Source organism: Terrapene carolina, unplaced genomic scaffold (genome assembly GCF_002925995.2).
Source record: "Terrapene carolina triunguis isolate 2854851 unplaced genomic scaffold, T_m_triunguis-2.0 Scaffold112, whole genome shotgun sequence".
NCBI classification, from domain to species: Eukaryota; Metazoa; Chordata; order Testudines; family Emydidae; genus Terrapene; species Terrapene triunguis.
The window spans coordinates 22,179,501-22,200,587 of record NW_020664463.1 but is presented as its reverse complement, the minus strand read 5'-3'; the positions used below and the strand labels follow the sequence as shown (position 1 = coordinate 22,200,587).

The following is a 21,087-nucleotide window of genomic DNA, read 5'->3' as shown; positions in this document are numbered from 1 at the left end:
CAGCCCCCTGCTATTCCAGTCCTGGCTCCCAATAGGAGAGAAACAGAACATTTCCCACTGCTATAAACAGAGAGTAGTGCAAGGCTTAAAGTACTCTCCACCTCACCCACTGTCCCAGTAACTAGCATGCTGTACTGCCAGAAACTTACAAAGCGTCTCCGTGGGGACAATCTCACTAAAGAGCACAATCCAGAGATACCTGTTTTCCTCCAAGGGAGGGGGGAGGAGAGTCAGTTCACATCTATCCAAGAGGGCACCTGACACTAGAGGGAGTATCCATAACTTCAGTTTACTTAGTGTGAAGGTATGTACCTTCTTGAGGGACCAAATGACCAGATGCTGTCATCAAACAGCTTTCTGCAGTTTGCACTCTCACCACTCTCTTCCCTGTGCTGATTGGCTGTTTGCTCTATCCTTTCCTGCCCCTCCCTTCCTTCTCCTCTGTAACCCCTCCCTACCTCCTTCCTAACTGTCTCTACTCCTCCATCCCCCTCTTGTCCTTTGTCTTGCCAGCTAGCTAATCCTCTCCGAACACTGAAAGGGCTGAAATAACAAAACAAATTTGAAAAAAATGGTGCCATCTCATCATTCACTCTGCTTGTATGCTATATCCCTCTCCCCTACCCTTTGTCTACCTTCTCTATTCAGATTGTAGGCTCCTTGGGGGCAGGGACTTTCTATTATTCTGTTTGTACAGTGCCTGGCACAAGGGGGCGCTGTTCTTAGTTAGCCCCTGGGCACTACCATAAGAAATGAGAAATCTTTAAAAGTCACCAGCATTGCTGTAAACAGCACAAATTACAGAAGATTCATTGCAATGGGGTATGCAAGCACAGGGCTCCCACACCCACTCTGCAGAGATGTGTCCTGCACAGCATCTTACCTAGTAATCTGTTCTCTGCGGGTATTGTGCACTGCCACTCTGGGGAGAAAGGAAGCCAATCCTGCTCTAGGCATCTATTCAGTTCCTAGTTTGAAATGAACCCTTCAGGAAATATGATCTATCATGGACTAGGGATGATACCCATAGGGTTCTAGAGAAATTGTACTTAAGCTTCTGGAATGAAAAAGAAAGTGAGATCTTCTCTATCAATGTGGAATTCAATACAGAATTAGGTCCCCAGCTATGGAAAGACCATTCTCTCAGATCAGTAGGTCTCTTCCATAAAGAAAGAACTTCAGGAACAAAAGTAATATTTGCTGACTGTAAAGAGACTGTCTTGCCACAAGCACCCTTCCAGACACTTGGAGAAGTCACTGTTTCTTTTCATGGAACATTTTCTCCAGGCAAACTGTTTGGGCACAAAGATCTCACCTTCTTGGGTATCCCAAAGAAGGGCTTTGAGGTGACTCTCTTCTCACAGACATAGCCCGTTTCCCATGTAAGGAAGTCCACAGAGCTCTAGCTCTGTGTGGCATTTGTGTATTTACTTGTTGTTATAGCGACTATAGTACAGTCATACTTACCCACAGATTTTCTATAAAGCTGATGGCAATAGAGCACAGTCCAGACTTTCCCCACAGACGTTTACCTTCTGAGATTTGCAATTAGACAATGATGCCTAGGTCATAATTTTGAGAGACATTCTAAAGTTCTCCTTCAGGCGTATTACCAGCCCAGTTCCAGAATTGCAGATGGTGGGGTTTCATTTGAACAAAAACAAAATGCTGCAAAGGCTGAAAGAATGACAAAGGCTACAAAATATTCAAAAGAGAAAAACAATGAGTGGCTGCTCGACTCCTCTGCAGGCCTCACTCCTGCTCCCTCTCTCTTCCTTCCATGCCTTGCTCCCCCATGCAGACCTAGGATTTAGCTTCATGCTCTCTTGTTTTCCCATCTATCTCTGGGCCTTGGATCTCCTCCTACCTGAGAGCTGCATTGCACAGATCAATTTCCACAGCAGCCACTTGTGATGTCATGTACAGAGAACTATGACTTCAGCTGGGGCTGAAGCAGGAGCAGATGAACTAAGGAATCTTGAAAGGACATTTGCAGGTGAACTAAAAGGAAGAGAGCCCTCTTGCCCACTGAATGTTTTTCAGTTTCAGAGTAACAGCAATACCTAGCAGTTATGTAGCACTTCATCACCTCAAAGCACTCTAGAGGCAAGTTTATCTCCTCCTTAGAGATGAGGAAACTTGAGGCTCAACCAGAAGTTATGGACTTGAAGCAGGAACTATTTGGTGAAATTCTCTGGCCTGTGAAATACAGGAGGTCAGACTAGATGATCATAAGGGTCCTGTCTGGCTTTAGAATCTCTGAGGCACAGACAGGTGAAAATAAGTGGGAATAGATCTCAAGGCTGCTGCCTCTCAGCCACATGCTCAGTCCAGTAGAACACAGCTCTCTGACAGGCTTCTTATGTGCTTAGCTCTTTGCTGCCCATACAGACTGAGATTTTCAAAAGCACTTAGCATTGGTCTATGCTACTCCCATTGCAGTTAATGACTAAACTCCCTTTAGGCAAGCACTGCATTGCTTTTGAAAATCTCACCTTTAGGTCTCCTGCCTGTCTACTTAGACCCATCAGAACTTAGCTCTTCCATTTAGTATTTCAACTGACTAGTGAACAGCTGCATTTTTGCTCTGAAACCAGTGAGAGCTGATTGTATCCCCTTTTCATTTCTGCATTTTCTATTTGAATGTGCATTAGTGAACAGAAGCTGCTGCACCTGATATAATTCCTCTCTAGTGTGTGCCAAAAGGGAGTATGCAATCACAGGTATGCTTTTAGGCTGTATTTGGAGATATCACATCATGGAGTGTGGGGGTGGAGGGGAATAACAACAGTGTGATCACACTTGGCATATTCTATTCTGGACAGAGTAGATGGAGGGGAGTCAAGAAAACAGCAGCAAACCTGATTATATAGTTTGGAAGTGACATCTGAGGAAGGATTCGAACCTAAATATGTAGGTCTTAGGCAAATGACCACCAAGGAAAAGGCATGAAAGAGCATAACTGCACTATTTGAAAAGGTATAGAGGTAAATATGGACTTTTAAGTCTCAAGTGGAGGAGGGATAACTAATTCTACACAAGTTTTGGGTTTCTAAAGACAGGGGAGATATACTTAACTAGCAGGCTGCGGGACCCCAAACAGATTAGTTTTATCAAATAAAAGCTCATGAAGGTAGGGTTTACCCATCAATACTGGTTGGAGAGAAGATCAACTAGACTACAGAAACCATAATTGAGGAAACAGTCCTGCATTGGCCCCAAGGACATGGACAATCTGGAACCTAATATCTTTCATATTTACTTTCTATAATTTTCCCTTATGGAAAAAAAACCCCTACAGTTCATAAATCATTAGTGCACTAATTAAGATGGGTAGGACTGGGTCACACTCAGCACTCTATTGTCTGAAGCTATAGACAAAATTCTGAGAATGTTATCTGATGGAGCTGCAAGGGTTTTGTCTCCTTTCCCATAAAACAAAGGGATGAGGGGAAAATGGTGTTATGAAGGTGGAATCATGCTAGGGAAAGCTTAGAGTGGACCCTAAAGTCCCACTGGCTAGCACCAGCCTTTGTGGTTAGAAGGATACTACCAGCTATTATTAGAAATTCCTGAGATGTGTGTCCCTCTAAATGCAAAGCCTAGTGCTAACCAGTGGGGTTTTACAGTCTAATCTAAGCTTTCCCTAGTATGATTCCACCTTAATAAAAACACCAGTCTCCCATCCTCCCTTTGTTTTATTGGTAAGACTACAGAGCCCTTGCAACTCTATCTCCCAAAATTAGATTTCAGGAATAAAAGGGGAGGTGGGGGAAGGTTATCAAGCTCTATATAAAACAGAAAAACAAATTACAACAGGTTATTCCTCCCCCGCCCCCAGATGTGTTAATCTCTGGAACTCAGGGACCCAGGATGTCATTGAAGCCAACAGCTTAGCAGGATTCAGAAAAAAGATTAGACATTCATATGGATAACATCTAATTGTATAAGAGTGCTTCTCCTGGGGGCATATTATTTCTTAATGATCTAGTGTGGTGTTTCTTGCACTTTCCTCTAAAGCATTTGCTACTAACCTATCAGAGACAATACACTGAAGCAAGGCTCGGATCTGCTATTAAAATTTTCTATTAAACATGCTTTGGTTAGAATTCCAAACAGTGGCTTGGGGCTAGCTAAGTGTCTCCTAGTCTTTTACTGGAGCTCCTACATGTGATACACTGGTGGATGGTCTCCCTGCTCCATGGGTGGACACAGTTGCCACCATCTCTCTTCTTTCCTGGCTATTTGCTGCTTTCCTTTTGTCCCTTGCTTGTTCCTTTTTTCCCCACCTCACCCTTCTATTTTTGAAAAACTTCTGTTTTTGCTCCCCCTGGCCCCTAAAGCTAAGCAGCATTTCAGATGGGGAGAAGTGGGGAGTGGTGACTGTATGAAACCATGATCCTGGTGTTCTCAAAGCTGAGGAGGAAAAAAGCTAAGAGCAACAGCTAACTGTCTGGGCCTTCAGCTCTGTACAGCTACCAGAACAGATCCTAGGAATCGCCCTCAATTGTGGGATTTCCCAAACATTGGCAGGATGGAACCCGACTCATCCTTCTTTCCCTTCCCCCCACAGTTCTTTTCCACCCCACATACCTCCTGAATCAGTCTAGGGCTTGCTTTCAAAACTGAGTCACAGTGCTAGAGCATGAATATTAGGCAAGGGAAATTAACTCCTTGTTGCATTGTCAACCGTGAGTGAATTGCTAAAAAGCAGTCGCACCAAGAGAGAAAGTTAGAATAGCAGTGCTGACTCTGACCCTTGAAAGCAGCAACGGCAGCACGTGGCCCAGCAATCCCACCCCCAGTTTATAGACAGGAAATGGAAACGGTTTGGTTGAGGTACATCTGTGTCTTATTTTGTTTTTGAACAGAGGCCCCATCTAAAGTCCTTCCAGGGCACATTCCTTCTTATTACATAAACACCAGAGGACTGACACCAGCTGCCCTATTACACACTGCAGTGGAAGATACACAAGTGAGTTTCAAGAGATGGAATATTTTTAAGTGAAGATTTTAACATCCATCTTACAATTCCTCTCAACCACTTCAATTGTTGGGTCTGATTAGGGTGGCTTGAAGCATTCAGCTAAATGTCAGTCTGAGCTGCAGCACTAAATGTAGCTAGGCCTCCAAGCGTACATTGTCGGGAATCTGGTGTGTGACACCCAAGAAATCAGACCTAGATTTAAGAGCAACTGCTCTTCACCACCACAGCCTGGATGACATATCTGTGAGACAAAGTCCAAGCAAAGGGATTTAGCGGGGCTGTAGTATAACAAGCTGTTACGTTGCAATTGGAATAGACACACACTTGCGGAGGGGTGATCTTTCAACCTCTGCCCCTGCCAACGTTCAGAGTGTCCTATACCAATGTGTTTCTGAAGTGAGGGAAGACCAAAAATGGCATCTTAGGCATTCAACCTCGTTCAGGGGGAAGAGACACGGACAGTGCTTCAAATCAAGCCCTTTACTACCCATTTCTATTCCCATAAAAGTTCTAAAAGAATAAAGTGACATTTATAATTAAAAGCTAATTTAAGGAATGTACAATATTTACAGAGTCATGACAGGCAAGACACCTCAGGAAAGTGGAGCACTGTGAAAGGAAGGGAATTGTACGAGGGAGTTGTTGAGGACAGAGCTGGGAAAGACTTGGGACTTTTCTCTCTCCAGAAGATGTACTTTGGAGGGGCCTAGCCTCATCGTCTCCAACCCCTTGGATGGTAGGGTGATTCAGCACCCACCTGGAAACCTTCCCTGTAACCTTTTCACAAGGGACTCTGTCTCTCCACTAACTCAGGCCTGAGGCAAGACCAGCCAATAAGCCTCAGCCTGTCCCAGACCAATATTTATTGCAGCTCATAAGCGCACTCATAGCAGCCAATGGGCCTGTCTGTTTTCCAGCCAAGCAGATCTCAGTACAGCCCAGTATTCCCAATGGGAATAAGTCAAAACCACATTATGGGCCCCTGCATATCCCATCTGAGCAAGTCTCAGTAGATCCCAGTGTCCATTACAGCTTGGGAATAAGCCAAACACAGCCTATCTCAGCTCAGGAATAAACTGAGACCAGCTCATCTCTGGCCCCAGGATGTCATCCTCTAGGCCAGAAAAGCTGATATCCAGCAGGATTTTGCTCAGGCTGTTGTTCATGGTGTCCAGGACCAGGCCTTCCATGAGAGACTGATTCTCAGGTAGTCCAGAGGCTGGCAATTCCGGGGATGATTGCTTGGTGGATTCAGGATTGGAAGCAGGAGAGCTTGTGAGGGGCCCGGAAACCATGTCATTGGACTCTGTTTGGAGAAGCTGTCGAGGGGAGTCAAACAAGGAGTTTTTAAGGGGAGTGCTGTTGAAGCCCAGCAAGTCCAAGTTCTCCTGGAGGGATGTGAATGGCACCTGAGGGGTTCTCACGGGGCTGAAGTCCAGCTCACTACTTTCCTTAGCGATGGGTGCAAATCTCCAGGAGTCAGGGCCCCCCATTGGTGGAGTAGCAGTTGGGACTTTGCTAGGGGTGGAAGAAACTGGCAGCTTGCAGAACATCTCCTTGACTGGTGTTTTAAAGGGGCCACCCTCCTCCTGGGAGCAGCTGAGCTCTAGAGACTGGGTTTCCTGCAGGAAAGGAAGGTCCGATGCTAGCCTGAAGGAGTCAGAGCCACCGCTCTCTGGCAGAACCAGGACTGGCTCTTCTGAGCAAGGCAGCACTAGGTGCTGTTTCCTTCTGGACCTGCCCATCTTCCGTCTCTTTATAATCACTGTGTCAGACACGCCCCGGGGCGGGGACTTCAGCACGGTAAAGTGTTTCTCTCGCTTCACACATGGTACTGGGAGCAACAGGCCTGTTTCTTCATCAGACTGCACTGGTTCCTCCTTTATAGACGAGACTGGGGGGAATGAGGGCAGCCATTTGTCAGGATAGGAGTCCTCCTTCTCCTCCTTTATACACAGGGCTGCAGGGAAAGAGGCTGGCGCTTCACCAGGCTGGGAGTTGTTCTCCTTTACAGATTGGGTTGGAGCAAATGGGGGCGGCCTTTCATCACAGTGACTCTTCTCCTTCACAGGCCCCGTGGTCAAGTATGAGGATGGCTCTTCAGTGGACGGCAACACCTACATGGGAAGCAAGAAGTGAGAAATGACATACTACAGTGAGTAAGCAGGGGTCTAGAGAAAAAAAAAAATCACAGGGCAGGAAATGAAGCAGGAAGGAGAAAGACAGTAGAGCTTTGGGACCAGGGAGAGGGTGGTGGGGGAAAGGAAGGCAGATGGCTGAAGTCAGTGGCAATAACACGATTAGATAGAGAGGAGCCGGCAAAGCGCACGGGAAGGATCTTGGCACAGCATCAACAGATGGTGTCCCTAGAGAGCAGTATTTCTGGGGCAGCGCTGTGAACCCGAGGAATGTTATGGTTGGGGGATGCAGGTAGTGAGGAGAGCTGGGCACTTCTGAAAGAGGCAAAAACCACTCTTCAAAATGTTAAGGGAGACCAGAATGGGTCAAGAGGGCAATGCAGTTCCATTAGGAACTGAATGAAGGCTTGAAAAAAGGAGAGAATCCACATTGCTCCTGTCTCTGGTTCATTGTGGCTGGACACTAGAGGAGTCGTTGGTTCACACTCTGACAGGAGAATCCCTTTGTTAACTAAAAAGCAGCCTACCCATGACAAGACAACTAGAGGAGAACAGTCACCTTAGGAATGGGGGATGGAAGGCAGGTGTAGCCAAGTGCCAGCCAGCTCCAGTCCTACCGCTGCAAGCATGGGCATTTGACAGCAGTAGGGAGAGTGAGCAAGAAAACCCCATGGAAAGCAGGGGAGACTGGCACCACAGAACCCCAAGGCTAGCAGAAACACTAACCTTTGGAGCAATGCGTACACGCTTGCTGCTCCGGATAGCCTCTGAGCCACTGAGGGAGGCTCCCTGGGCCATGGGCTGAGGCACCTTCAGGGAGGACTGCAGGATGAGAGGTTGGCTCACAGGAAACTGGATTGGAACCAGGTAGGAGCTGACGCGAGGAAGCAAAGGCTTCATCTTTCGGCCTGGAAGGGAAGAGAATGGATCAGCTAATGTCCTGCTCTGGGGAGCCTGTTCACCTCCCCCCACCACACACCAAGCACCAGCCAGTCAAGAGCTGGGGAGCTTGAGTCATCCTCAATCCCAGAACATAACCAACTAATTCCAGGGAGGGGCTCACCCCTTCCCTGCCTTTTCTGCATAGTTATGGGGATGCAAGTCTTGAGCTGAAACCCAGCAGAACCCAGGAGCTCTGGTGAACAAGCCCCCCCAACTCAAGGTGTCTTGGGTTAGGAAATTGCTCCCCATAGAGCTCAGCTCCTACTCCCTTTGAGCCCCGGCCCGTGTAGCAGGTCTCCCCCTCCCCGAGACGTCTTCTCTCAGATGCAGCAGCCCTACCCTCAGCTTCAAACCTGTCAGACAGGAGCGGCCGTGGCAAGCCTGCAAGCAGGCAATGCTGGACAGCAATTTCCATTTCTTTTCCTACAGGCTGGGAATGGCAGTTCGGGATCAAGCGCCCATCACCCTGGTTAGGGGACTGGCTGTCTCTCTGTCCAAGACAGATGCACACACTCACGTGCATTCTGCGGCTCAGTTTTGTTGCTGCTGTTTCCCCCTGTGTTCTTCTGGAGTTCTGGAATGTGTCGTTTTTGCTGCTATGGTCATTGTGGGATAAGAAAGAGAGGAAAAGAGAGTTAAAGAGAAGAACCTATCTTTGTTCGACTGCCTCGCTTAGGAACGTGGATCCAGAGGCCTGTGCTGAGCTAGTGCCGAGAGAGCAACCGTTACCACCCTGAGACTGTGTGCTACCTGCCATTGCACGCCCATGCCATCCCTCTGCCAGCTGCCACCCTAAAGCCTTGTAGAGGGTGACCTGGCATGAAGGAGCTTCTCCAGCTGTGGTCTCTGCTGCAGGAGAAATGACCTGATTTTGGTGTCCTCTCTGCCTGAGGAAAGGTGAACAGTACAGCTTTATAGTGTGTAGTGTCTTTCATACAAACCATAGCCCCAAATGCTCAAGTGGAACAGCAGAGCGAAAGAGGAATTGAAGATCTAAGCAGGTGGGAAGAGGGATGGGGTTGGAAAGGAAATGGAGACAAGTCCGGCTAGCTGCTTGCACATCTGTTACCACTATACTGCTGGAGGTGAAGGAGGCAGCACCAATTTCCATCCTGCCAAAAGTCATGGTGCTTCCAGGGAGAAGAAAGGAGTGCAGAGATTTTGCCCTTCCTGAAGCCACAGCCCAGAAAGGAGAGGAGCTGCTGCTAGGAAGGGTTGTACCTGAAGCTTCTGGCTGGGTTTGTTCTCTGGAGACACATTTCAGGCCAATATTCAGCTGCCGGCACCTCGCTGCGTCTATAGATACGCGCATGCAGCTGTTATATGCTTCTGCAAATATCCATCCAGCATTATTAGGTCTTCACCAGCTAGTGCATTTTCTGCAGCAGTTAGAAACTTGGCCCTCCATTATATCAGGCATGCCTCCTTCCCCAAGAAATGTGTGCAAAGAGCTATTGGACTGGCAGCTGCGGTGACTCATTCCCCCTCCCCAAGCATCCTGTCCTTTTCTGCAATGACTGGCAAAAGGAAAAGCAGCCCAAGCCCCGAGCCAGAGGGAAAGTCTTACTGATTCAGAGTACTCAGGCGATGTTGGTGACCCCGCATCCAGTGGCTGGTGGCAGCAAGGCATCAGGAGGGAGAAAAATAAGAGGAAGTTACCAACCAAAGGGGGAAAAAATATGGGACATTAACCCTTGCACAAAGTTCCGAAGTCAGAACAACCAGCTATTGAACATGCCCACCCACCAGGGAGAGAAAACAGGAAGCGTTCACCCTGCCTGCTCTGAAAATCATTGCAGCAAGAGAAGGTCTCCATTCCTTTCACAAAGAGACCCCTTCCACAGCCCCCAGGTGACACAGGGCAATTCTGCCTGCATGGCTGGTCAAACACAACTATGCAGTGCATTAAAGGCCCAACCCAACTCTCATTTAAGTCAATGGGAGTCTTTCCATTAGCTACCATGCGAGTTTGCATCAAGCCTTTGGAAAGCAGCTGGTTGAAAGCTTATTCTACCTCTTTCGCTATTCACATTGCTACATTGCGCCTGGAGAGCCCTGTTGCCTCAAAGATGCTCCAGCCCATCGGGGCTACCTCCCACTTCAAAACAGGGAACCCGCCACTTGTAAAGTTAATAGTGATTTCGTTCTCTAGAAGTTGGACTGAGGCCACATGCCAAGAGGGCTTCACCTCCCTGTTGAAATCAGGTGCAGTCAGATGTCCTGGCGTTCAGGAATTGGGAAGGCTACCTGTTTTCCTTCCCAGGAGCCACTCACCTTGAACACTTGGTCCAGCGTCAGATAGCGATTGGCATCAGGGTGGATGGTCCAGAAGGAGATTTTACCATTAGCAGACGTCTCCCGGACAAACATATCGTGAAGGGATAGATTGTGTCGAATGGAGTTCTGGGTGGAGAGGAAAGATCTTAATGTTTTTGGCAACCAAGCATAGGTAGGACCCTAAGACACTACAACCCAGGCAGGGGAACACCCCCCTGGCAGACCGCGGTCCTTCATGCTCACCTGGTAACCACTTACATCCCCATCACTAAAGCCCCTTAGTGCTCTCAACAAAGATATTCCAGCTTCCAGCCCAGTAATCAGCCAGCCCTCTCCCCTGCCTGAGAGGAGTTGAGAGAGGATGCTAGGGTGTTTGAGATGGAAAAGGGAACATCAGGAATTGAAGAGGGCCCTTAGTTTCAAACCATTTTCCATCCTGTTTCATGGGTTGCTTGTTCCTTTGGATGCAAAAAAAAAAAAAAAAAGCAATTCTCCAAGCAAGCATCCCCCTAGTGTGAGGGCTGATCTACACTAATGCTGTAAATCAACCGAAGTTATGCTATGTAACTATGTTCGACTTACAGCGGTGTCTACTGTCTACTTACCTTCCCACCTCTCGGGGAGGTGAATTACAGATCTTAACAGGAGAGCACTCTGCCATCAACTTAGCTTGTCTTCATCAGACCCACTAAATCAACACTGCTGCATAGATTGCAGCAATGCCGATTTAGCCGGAAGTATAGACAAGCCCTAAAACTCTGTTGCTCACACCTAGGGGTGGAATCAGGTGCATCCCCAGCAGAACATGTTACCTTCCAGCCTGGCTTGGCCACATATTTGAAATAAGGAAAATGGTCCTCAATCCAGGTATAGATATCCTTCAGGGTCATGCGCTTCTTCTCAGTGCTGTTGATGGCAAACTGGATCATGGCCATGTAGGAGTAGGGGGGCCGTTCTGATATCGAGTCCTGCCACAAGGAGGAGGAGGTAGCAGTGGCAGCAATGGAGTCTTCTTCAATCTGGAAGAAAAAAGGAGGAAACAGTGTGAAAGTTGTAGGGGCCCAGGAAAGTTCCAAGGAAGTTCCTCTTAGCCTGAGGACTCTGCTGCACAGATCAACTTGGCAGAGGCTCAGGTTACCCAGATTTTGTCATGTCTGCTCCCTTTGAGTGTTCTCACCCACATGTTCTGTCTTCAGTTTCCAGAGGTTTACTCTATGTACCCCACCATCTCCCTCCTTACCTTAATCGTCTCCTGCACAGGTGTCTGGTTCTCCTTCTCCATCTCTTGTTTCACAGTACAGGGGCCCAGCCCATCAGAGCTCATTTTCCCTAGCCATTGGATGTTAGTCAGACTGTTATCCAACCCGCTGCTTGTTGCCTCTCCACTGCCTGCAGGGAAACAAACCGAGAGCCCTGCTCACTCACCTGCTGCCATCCCAGATACCTAAAGAGAGGCCCCAGCCAGGTCTCCCAAAATGGGCCCAAGTTCCCCATCTTGAGCTAGAGGCACCAGATGGTGCTCTGAGGCTAAAGCATCGTGTGGATCTAGCCAGAGCTCCTGATTTAGCTGTGGATCAGCCCAATTGCTGGAAAGTCTCCAAACCTAAAAATCCCAGAAGGATCTGAACTTTCATCTGCCCTGGCCCAGGGTGAGTGCTGAGAGCAGTACTTAAAAAATGTCACCAGACATTTACTAGCCAACGAACTAAACATCTTTGTCCCAGGCAGCAAAACCCTTTGCTCCTGTAGTTCTGACCCTCCTCACCTCCCATTCTGTCAATATACCAAAGGCTGACCTGTAACACACCCTGCAAACTCTATGGGAAACACCATGCCCAAAGATCACTGATTTTGACTTGGATTCAGTATTTGAACCCCTGTCACCATATGTAGAAGGCTAATATACTAACCAGCTCGGCTGCTTGAAATTTCATTTTTCACCACTGCACTCTCCCATATTGAGCAAGGCACAGGCCTCCCACACACCCCTCATTGCACTTATGAGGCCAATAGAAGGGAACAGCCTACGTACTGTTTCCTTCCTGTTCTTGTCCTCCCATGGAATTGACTTGTGGAGGCCACAGTACTGCCCTTTCCACAGTTTTGTCAGGGTTTTGTCCAATGTTCTTCTCTCCACCCTGACAATCTGCTGCTCTGGCCCCCTTTGTTGCTGTGCTCGTCTCAGCCTTTGATTGGAGCGTCTGCTGAGCTGCTGTTGAGCCTGTGGGGCGAGAGCTGCCCCCACTGCTGATAAGAATGAACTTGTTGGGCCCATTGCTGCCACATTCTCTCCCCTTGGCTGTCAGAGCCTCAATGATACTCTGGATGTCAGCATCGGGAGGGATGATCACCACCTGGGTGTTGGGCATGGTGGGATGATTAATGATCTTTATTCCTGCTGGGAATTTCTGGGTGCCACACTCCACTCTGTCCCTGGGTTTGTCCCCTTTGCTATGCTCCTGCTTGGGGACTCCTTTACTCTCCCCATCCGGTTCATCTCTTGCTGGAGAGTTGGATGCATTGCCATCTGGGAGGGTCAGTTTTCGTCTCTTCAGAATCAGGGGCCTGCGAGGGCTGGTCCTCATCATTGATCTGTACAGTCGCTCTCCATTGAAGACTGCAAAAACAGACCCTGCAAAACATAAGACAGAACATGAAAGAAGAGCTGTGGGCCTGGAACATATAGGAAAGGAATCAATTGTTTCTCATGCAAGGTACCCAATCAGCTGGTGTACGAGGGGCTTTCCACTCCATACAGTGGTAGTCCCAAGGGTGGAAGAGTCCTCACCACCTGTCTTGTGGCTAGGGGACAGTCCCTATGCCCATAGGGAAGAATTGTATACTACATCCACTGCAGGGAAAGGAAGAACAGATCAGAACAGACTATTGGGAAAACGGGCAGCACCTCCTTCCCTCATTTATCAACACACACCTTGTGAAAATCCCACACAAATGACCAGCACCAAGTAAATAATTTGCAATGATAACTGAGGATCTCAAACCACACCCGTGAGGTTAGAGTTATCATAACCGTTTTATAGATGGTCAGCTGCTTGAAACACCATAAATTAGGAGGGTTTTAACCCATGGGAGCTTGAAATAGATGCATTAGAAGCTAGGCACTTCCCTCCTTAGCACTGTGCAGAACTAAATGTATCATACTCAAATGGCAGAATAAACTTCCTAATCTGGATTTTATGGATGGTAAATAATTTTAAAATTTAGAACTGGGGGGATAAATGGCAAGACCAGAAATAGTGATTTGGAGAAAAGATAATTGGTTGCCCTTACATGAACACCGGTTGCAGATATAGGAGTTGTGGCGAGTGGAGCTTTGCTCTTGCACAGGAAATCTTCTGTGTAACTACAGTGCTTGCATTATGCATATTATGTATGGTAGATTAAGCATTAACCAATATGGAGAGGATTTCACATCAGTGGAGCCGATCCAGCCTGTTAGTGTCACAAAATTCTCAGAGAGGGTCATTTGTATTGTCATAAAAGGGCAAAACCAAAACTGACAGAAAAATAAACTAGTTCCCTTCCTACATGATAGAGGCAAGCGACACATCCAATCCTGAACTCTTTCGAGCAGTTAGAGATGCTCAGAGAGGCTCGCCAACAGGTATTCTCAGCACTCTACAGAGGTTACGACTACTGTCCTACCTGTCACGTAGAGGGACCTCTGTGAGGTTATGGCAACCCCCCGCCCGCAGTGTCACACAGAGAGTGCCCCGGGGCTAGGGTCAGAACCATCCCCCGCAGAGAGCTCTAGAGAGTGATGACAACCCCTCGGGTTGCCCAGAGAGCTCTGTGGGAGGAAGCAGCTTCATAGGATGCCCTGGGCACCACTGACAAAGGCCTTGCAGCATCCTGGCTGTGTGCGGTGAGGGAGTCATGCCTACAATGGGAACTCTCACCATCTCTCCCCCCACCCCAAACCTAGCCCATCCCGTTTCCCAGTCCCTGCTCCCCCAGCCTTGTTCCCCAGGGGCCTGCATCCACCTGTCTCGGGTTCCTCTAGAGCCTCCAGCCCAGGTTTTACACCCTCTTCACCATGTCCCCACGATGACCCTCCTTGCCACCACAAACCCCACTGATCCCCTTTTCCTTCAGTGGTCCCTATAAATCGCCTCCCCCCCACGCCCCGACTCCCCGCAGCAGGGCCCCTTCCTCCTGCTCGCACCCTGATCCCCGCCCCCCGGCCTGGCCCTTCCGCCCCTCCCAGCCCCGCTCTCACCCCGGTGTCGGTGGGGGCCGGGGGGTCGCGCGCCCCGCTGCCTCCCCGCAGGGACCCGGCGCCGCCGGGCTCCACTGCTGCTCTCGGGACACAGAGGCAGTTCGTTTCGTTTCCCGGTTTGAATTTGGCGCCCGGTGGCCGGTTGGCGTCACGTGCGGGGACGGGGCCAATGGCGATCGGGCCGGGGGGCAGAGCGTTCCATCCGGGAGCGGAACTGGCCAATGAGCGGCCGCGCCCGGCGGTGCCGACACACTGGTGACCCCGGCAGGAGCTGGGGCTGGACAGGACGCGAGGCCGGTTCCCCCCCCCGCGCGGAGCAGCGGCTTTCCTGAGGTGCCCGGGCGGGGCGGACGCGGGGGCCGCAGGGGGGCGCTTGTCTCGGGGCAGAGCCCTGCCCACGTCCCCTCCTCGGAGCGGGGGCTCCAGCGCTGCCCCCTCCCCCGGGCTGGGTCGTGCCTCGCCCCTCGCCGGTGGCCCCTGCGCCTCACGCCGCTCTCCCAGCCCCACAGCCAGGCCGAGGAACCTCTGTGTGCGCACAGCCCGCTCCCGAGCCTCGGCTGTGCTGTGCGTGTAGCCAGCTGCCGGGTGGGTCGGTCGGTGTGTGAGAAGAGCCCACTGGTTGCGGGCTGGGTGGGGTAGGGGGAGAGAGAGCACTGGCTTGTGTGTGTGTAATGTGTGTATGTAGAGCAGTGGTCCGCAAACTTTGCAGGGTTGTGCCCCCCCTTACCCCTGTCTGCCCCTTCCCCCGAGCCGGCAGGGGTAAGGGGGCCGGGTGGGGGTGGCGGAGCAGAGCCATGGCTAGGGCCGGGGTCAGGAGCAGAGCTGGGGCCCGAGGTGGAGCGGGGCTGGGTTTGTGCATGTATGTGTATAGATGTGTCTAGCTAGCTACTGGGAGGGTGGGGGTATATAAAAGGCTATATAAGTATATACACACACCCCAGCAAGGGACATAAAAGGCAGTAAGAAGAGGAACTTTAAATACAGTAAGAGAAAGACAAAGGAAAGTGTAGGTTTTTTACTTAGGAGGGAAGGAGAGCTAATAACTGAATATTAAGAAAGTTGATGTGTTTATTGCCTAGTTTGCTTCAGTTTTCACCAAATAGGTTAATGGTGAACAGATAATATTAATTATATTGGGTAACAACAAGGGGGAAGTAATGCAAGCCAAAATCGGAAAAGAACAGGTTAAAGAATATTTAGATAAGCTAGATGTATTCAGGTTGGCATGTTGTATTCATTTTATGGTATTTAAGGCATTAGCTGAACCAATCTCTGAATGGTTAGTAATAATCTTTGAGAATTCCTAGAGGCCAGGGAAGGTCCCAGAGGACTGGAGAAGGGCAAACCTAATACCTATGTTTTAAAAAAAGAGGACTTGGGGAATTTTAAACCAATCATCTAACTTAAATACCTGGAAAGATACTAGAACAAACTTATTAAGCAATCAATTCGTAAGCATGTGGCGGATAATAGGGTAATAAGGACTAGCCAGCATGGATTTGTCAAGAACAAATCATGCCAAAACAACTTCACTTTTTTCTTTGATAGGGCTACTGGCCCAGTGGATAGGGAGGAAGCTATAGATGTTATATATCTTCATTTTAGTTCCACATGACATTCTGATAAGCAAACTAGGGAAATGTGGTCTAGATGAGATTATTATAAAATGGAGTGCATAAATGAGTACAGTCTTGCAACCAAAGAATAGTTATCCATGGTTTGCTGTCAAGATGGGAAGGTGTGTCTAGGGGGGTCCCATGGGGGTCAGAACTGAGTCCACTGCTATTGAATATTTTAATTAATGACTTGGATAATGGAGTGGAGAGTAGGTTTATAAAACTGGCAGATGACCCCATGCTGGGAGGGGTTGCAAGCACTCTGGAGGACAGGATTAGAATTTAAAACAACCTTGACTAATTGCAGAATTCTCCAAGATGAAATACAAGTAAGACAAGTGTAAAGTACTTCGCTTAGAAAGGAAAAATCAAATGCACCACTACAACGTGGGGAAAAACTGGCTAGGTGGTATTACTGCTGAAAAGGAACTGAAGGTTACAGTGAATCACAAATTGAATATGAGTCAACAATACGATGCAGCTGTGGAAAAAGGCAAATATTCTGGGATGTATCAACAAGTGTCGTATGCAAGTCATGGGAGATAATTGTCCTGCTTTGCTCAGCACTGGTGAGGCCTCAGCTTGAATAGTGTGTCCAGTTCTAGGCACCACACTTTAGAAAAGATCTGAACAAATTGGAGAGAGTCCAGAAGAGAGCAACAAAAATGATAAAAGGTTTAGAAAACCTGACCTATGAGGAAAGATTTAAAGGGGGGAGGGGGCATGTTTAGTTTTTGAAAAAAGAAGCCTTGAGTGGGGACCTGATAAGTCTTCAGATATGTTAACGGTTGCTGTAAAGAGGATGGTGGTCGATTGTTATCCATGTCCACTGAAGGTAAAACAAGAAGTAATGAGCTTAATTTGCAGTAAGGAAGATTTAGGTTAAATACTAGTAAAAACTTTATAACTATTAAGGGTAATTAAGCTGTGGAACAGGTTATCCAGGGAGGTTGTGGAATCCCCATCATTGGAGGATTTTAGACTAAGACCTGTCAAGGATGGTCTAGGGCAGTGGTCACCAACTGGTTGATTGCAATCGGCTGGTTGATTCTAGAGGACCTCCAAGTCGATTGCGATCTCCGGTGGCACAGTGGGGCTGCCGCTAAGACAGGCTCGCTCCCTGCCTGCCCTGGCCCCGCGCCACTCCTGGAAGCGGCCAGTGTGGCCGTGGGGGTGGAGGGGGCAGGGGTCTCCCTCTATGCGCTGCTCCTGCCTGCAAGCACAGCCCCCGCAGCTTCTATTGGCCAAGAATGGGGAGCTGTGGCCAATGGGGGCTGTGGGGGCGGTGCTTGCAGAGAGGTGTAGCACATGGAGCCATGTGCTGCCGGCCCCCCCTCCCCAGGGGCACGTTGGCCCCTTCTGGGAGCGGTGTGGGGCTGGGTTAGGCAGGGAGCCTGCCATAGCGGCAGCCACGCTGCGCTGCCAACCGGGAGCCGCCGGAGGTAAGTGCTACCCAGCAGGAGGCCACACCCCAACCCCCAGTCCTGACCTCCCTCCCAGAGCAAGCATCCTGTACCCCATCCTGCACCCAACACTCTGCCCCAGCCCAGAGCCCCTTCCTGCACCCAAACTCCCTTCCAGAGCCCACAACCACACCCCCTCCTGCATCCCAGACTGGAGCTCCCTCCTGCACCCCAACCCCGTGCCCCAGGCTCAGCCCAGAGCTCCCTCCCACACTGCGAACCCCTCCCGAACCCCAACTCCTTACCCCAGCCCGGTGAAAGTGAGTGAGGGTGGGGGGAAGAGTGGGTGATTGGGGGGGTATAGAGTAAGTGGAGTGGGGCCTCGGGGAAGGGGCGGAGTAAATCCTGGGTTGCCCTTAAATTCAAAACGTCATCTTGGGTGTAAAAAGATTGGAGACCACTGGTCTAGGGTTTACTTGGCCCTGCTTCATCGTCAGGGGTTGCAGTTGATGACTTCTTGAGATCCCTTCAAGCCCTACATTTCTTTAATTCTGTAACTCTATGACATAGGTGGCTACATGTGTCACATTCATATATTTTTAAAGAAATGTATAACGGTTCTTTAAAAATAGCTGACTGGGAACCATCATGTGAGGAATATAGCCAGTTTATTTAAACATTCGTTCTTATTACAGTTGCCTTCATCCTCCCTCCTATTAATTTTGAAAAGCTTACTTGTGTCTTGACTTAAACTAGATTGTAAACTCTTTAGGGGGCAAGGACTGTCTTCCTATGAGCTTGTACAGTATCCAACACATGGAGCCCCAGTTCTGTCTGAGGCTTTCAGGAGCAACCCACATTACAAATTATAATTAAAATATGGATGTGTTTGGTGTTCCAATGAAAAATGTTGGGTTGAAAAGTCCACTTGCCGCTGTGAGGGAGGTTGCTTTCCCTGACAACAGTGGGGGCCTAAGACATGTTTCAGGTACATTTAAACTTTAATTTAAAGAAGCCTTTTACTACTTATGGTTGCAAAGTAAATCAACTAAATGTGAACAAAGTGTAAACATAACCAAATGCAGTGTCATCTTCTGGAGTCTAGATACAGCTGCAGTGCCTCTACTGTTGCTCTGACCTTTGCAATCAGTAAATTAACAAGATTCTGTTCAGTTTAATTCACTATACAGATCTCCTTGCAGCAGTGAATTTGGCAGGAATTGTGTCAGTTCCATGCTGCTGATGATGTTTAGTGAAGCTCTTCCTAGCAGCAAGGTGGCGCTGGATATATTTGCAGAGGATGCCCCCAATAAAACAAGTCCATGAGAGAGGTGCGCACTATGGACTATATCCTGTATAGCAGCCAGAAAGCTCTGATGATTGTGTCCTCGATGGGAGTATGGATTTGTGTGTGTATATACTATAAAACATGTATATTTTCAGTTTTTATTAGAATTTTTTCCTGAGAATTTTGAGACTGATCAGAAGTCTATTCCCTTAAAAAAAAAAATGTTGCCAGATTTGTATGATGGCTTCACATCCCCATTTGCTTTCTGCAGATTTGGGTGCAGTTTGTCATCTCCTTCCTCTTCCCCTAACTGGCTCCACCAGGCATCATGAGGTTTCTTAGTGACTTTCTCACACCTTTTGATGCCTCCAAAGAAGAAATGCATCCGCAAGGCACAACTGCGGTTCCTTGAAACTCCAAGAGAGGGGCCTACACATCACTATGGATCTCCACTGCCTTTGGCTGAGAACCCAAGACATGTTTCTACCAAACCTCTAGACCAGAATGCCTCCATCTCATGGGTAGGTCCAGGTTTCCTTCCCTTAGTTTCTTATAGCAATTGTTCTCAGCCTTCTTCCACAGATCTTAACAAAGAGCTATTTGGACTGGATCTTGGGCATGTATAGCGCGCGCACACCCTTATTAATTTTTTTGTTCTCTAGGTGGTTATGGTGTTTGGGTTGCTTCAAATTGCAGTCTTGCAGTCACAAGCAGCCCAAGTTGTACTGCAGATTGGAGTGCTCACATCTGAATGGGATATGATGGCTGCCAGCTGGTAAAACAGAATTCCCTGTCTTGTGAACTAGCATGGTGGCATGAAAAGGTTGGAATCCACATGAGAGGGAGATTCTTTTTGGTTTTTATGGTAACTGAAAACCTTGGAAATGGAAAGTAGAATACTTACTTTTTAGTTTTATTCTGTATTGGATTTGATACTTTGAAACACAGCAACTGTTTCAAATTGGTGGTGTAGCTCTCAACCCTCCAGCAACTAAATGTGACACCTTCCTGCTCAACTATGATAAAAAAAAAAAGTCTGCATCTTAACTGTGGTTCTCTTATTTAATAGGCATTTTTTAATAATCTCAATTTTGATAGCTTGCATTTCTGTAGTCAAACTTACACAAATAAACAGATGTGGGATGGAGTTAAATGTTGGGTTAAAATGGACGTTATACTTTGTAATGTATATGGTTGAAAGGCAGAGTACTTGATGCAAAGTGATGAGGCCTACTTCCAGAGATTCAGTGTGGTAAGGAGCAGGGGGTTGCTTCTTGCATTAGCCAGCCATTTGGTGAGAAATGCAGTCTGCTCCAAAGACCAGTGTATTGCTTGGAAACAAACTAGTACATGCCTGAGGTCAGTGTGAGTCTGTTTGAAGATCAGGCCTGGTGGGAAAGTGGGGAGAGGATGTTTGTTTTCAAAGGGTTTAGCAGTAATTACATAAACTACAAACCAAGAGTCAACAACAAGAGACACAGCTGATTTCAAAAATTCTTATAAAGTTGAGAGACCAATAACCCCCTCTCCAACATGATAAAGGAGCACTACCAAGATAATTGTATTTACTAAACCTTTTTAAAAATCATGTTCACTTTTCACTGCTCATACATTTTGTTGATGTCTTGCATTTCAATCTTGATTGAACAACACTGCTCAGCTTTACTGTTATGCTTCATTTAGGTCAATGCTGTTTTTCTGGGTTGTCAACACCACAATGAACTCTTTAAAACAACAGGTTTTTATTGATGATAACAAAACTTAAATATTTCTGATAAATGTTGTTAAGGTGTAATTACTTGGTTTAAATCAAAAGAAAATGTTGGGCCTGAAGTAAGCTGGCAAATAGATTCTCCCTACTAGAAATTCAAGGCAGGGTGATAAAGCAGGCTTCAGGCAGATACTGTGGTGAAGAGCATAGTGCAAATATCTAGATAGCATATTTTTGAAGAAGTAATCTATGTACTTTAACCCTGCCCTCCTTTTCACTTTTGTGTGTGTTTAATCCTCTGCTTTTCCCCACACAGCTCTTCCAACAGACCTAAATATTGTTGAGGGGGAATTGGGTTTTTGGTCACTCAGTCCTAGGATACTTTTATCATGCCATACAAGGTGTTTTTTAAGCAAACGTGCAATTGTTCTGTGGGAGCTGCCTGTCTTTGTAGAAGCCATCACCTCAGGCAGCTCTGCTAAATA

General features: G+C 47.9%; 1 protein-coding gene across 3 annotated transcripts; it reads right to left on the bottom strand.

Moving 5' to 3' along the window:
- Positions 1 to 4,855: 4,855 nt before the first annotated feature.
- FOXM1 (forkhead box M1) lies at positions 4,856 to 14,688 on the bottom strand. Of its 3 annotated transcripts, none has more exons than XM_026652283.1 (9): positions 14,585 to 14,688; positions 12,377 to 12,976; positions 11,585 to 11,733; positions 11,157 to 11,363; positions 10,342 to 10,470; positions 9,635 to 9,679; positions 8,585 to 8,663; positions 7,852 to 8,033; positions 4,856 to 7,104 (listed from the first exon to the last, which is right to left on the bottom strand). In XM_026652283.1, exons 2-9 carry the CDS (start codon positions 12,930 to 12,932, stop codon positions 6,043 to 6,045), a joined length of 2,409 nt encoding a protein of 802 aa, XP_026508068.1. In that variant the 5' UTR covers positions 12,933 to 12,976; positions 14,585 to 14,688; the 3' UTR covers positions 4,856 to 6,042. The 3 variants fall into 3 exon arrangements, with proteins under 3 accessions (XP_026508068.1, XP_026508067.1, XP_026508070.1); XM_026652282.1 differs by lacking the exon at positions 14,585 to 14,688 and adding an exon at positions 13,636 to 14,202; XM_026652285.1 differs by lacking the exon at positions 14,585 to 14,688 and adding an exon at positions 13,636 to 14,202 and having other exon boundaries at positions 8,585 to 8,660.
- Between the last annotated feature and the right edge of the window lie 6,399 nt (positions 14,689 to 21,087).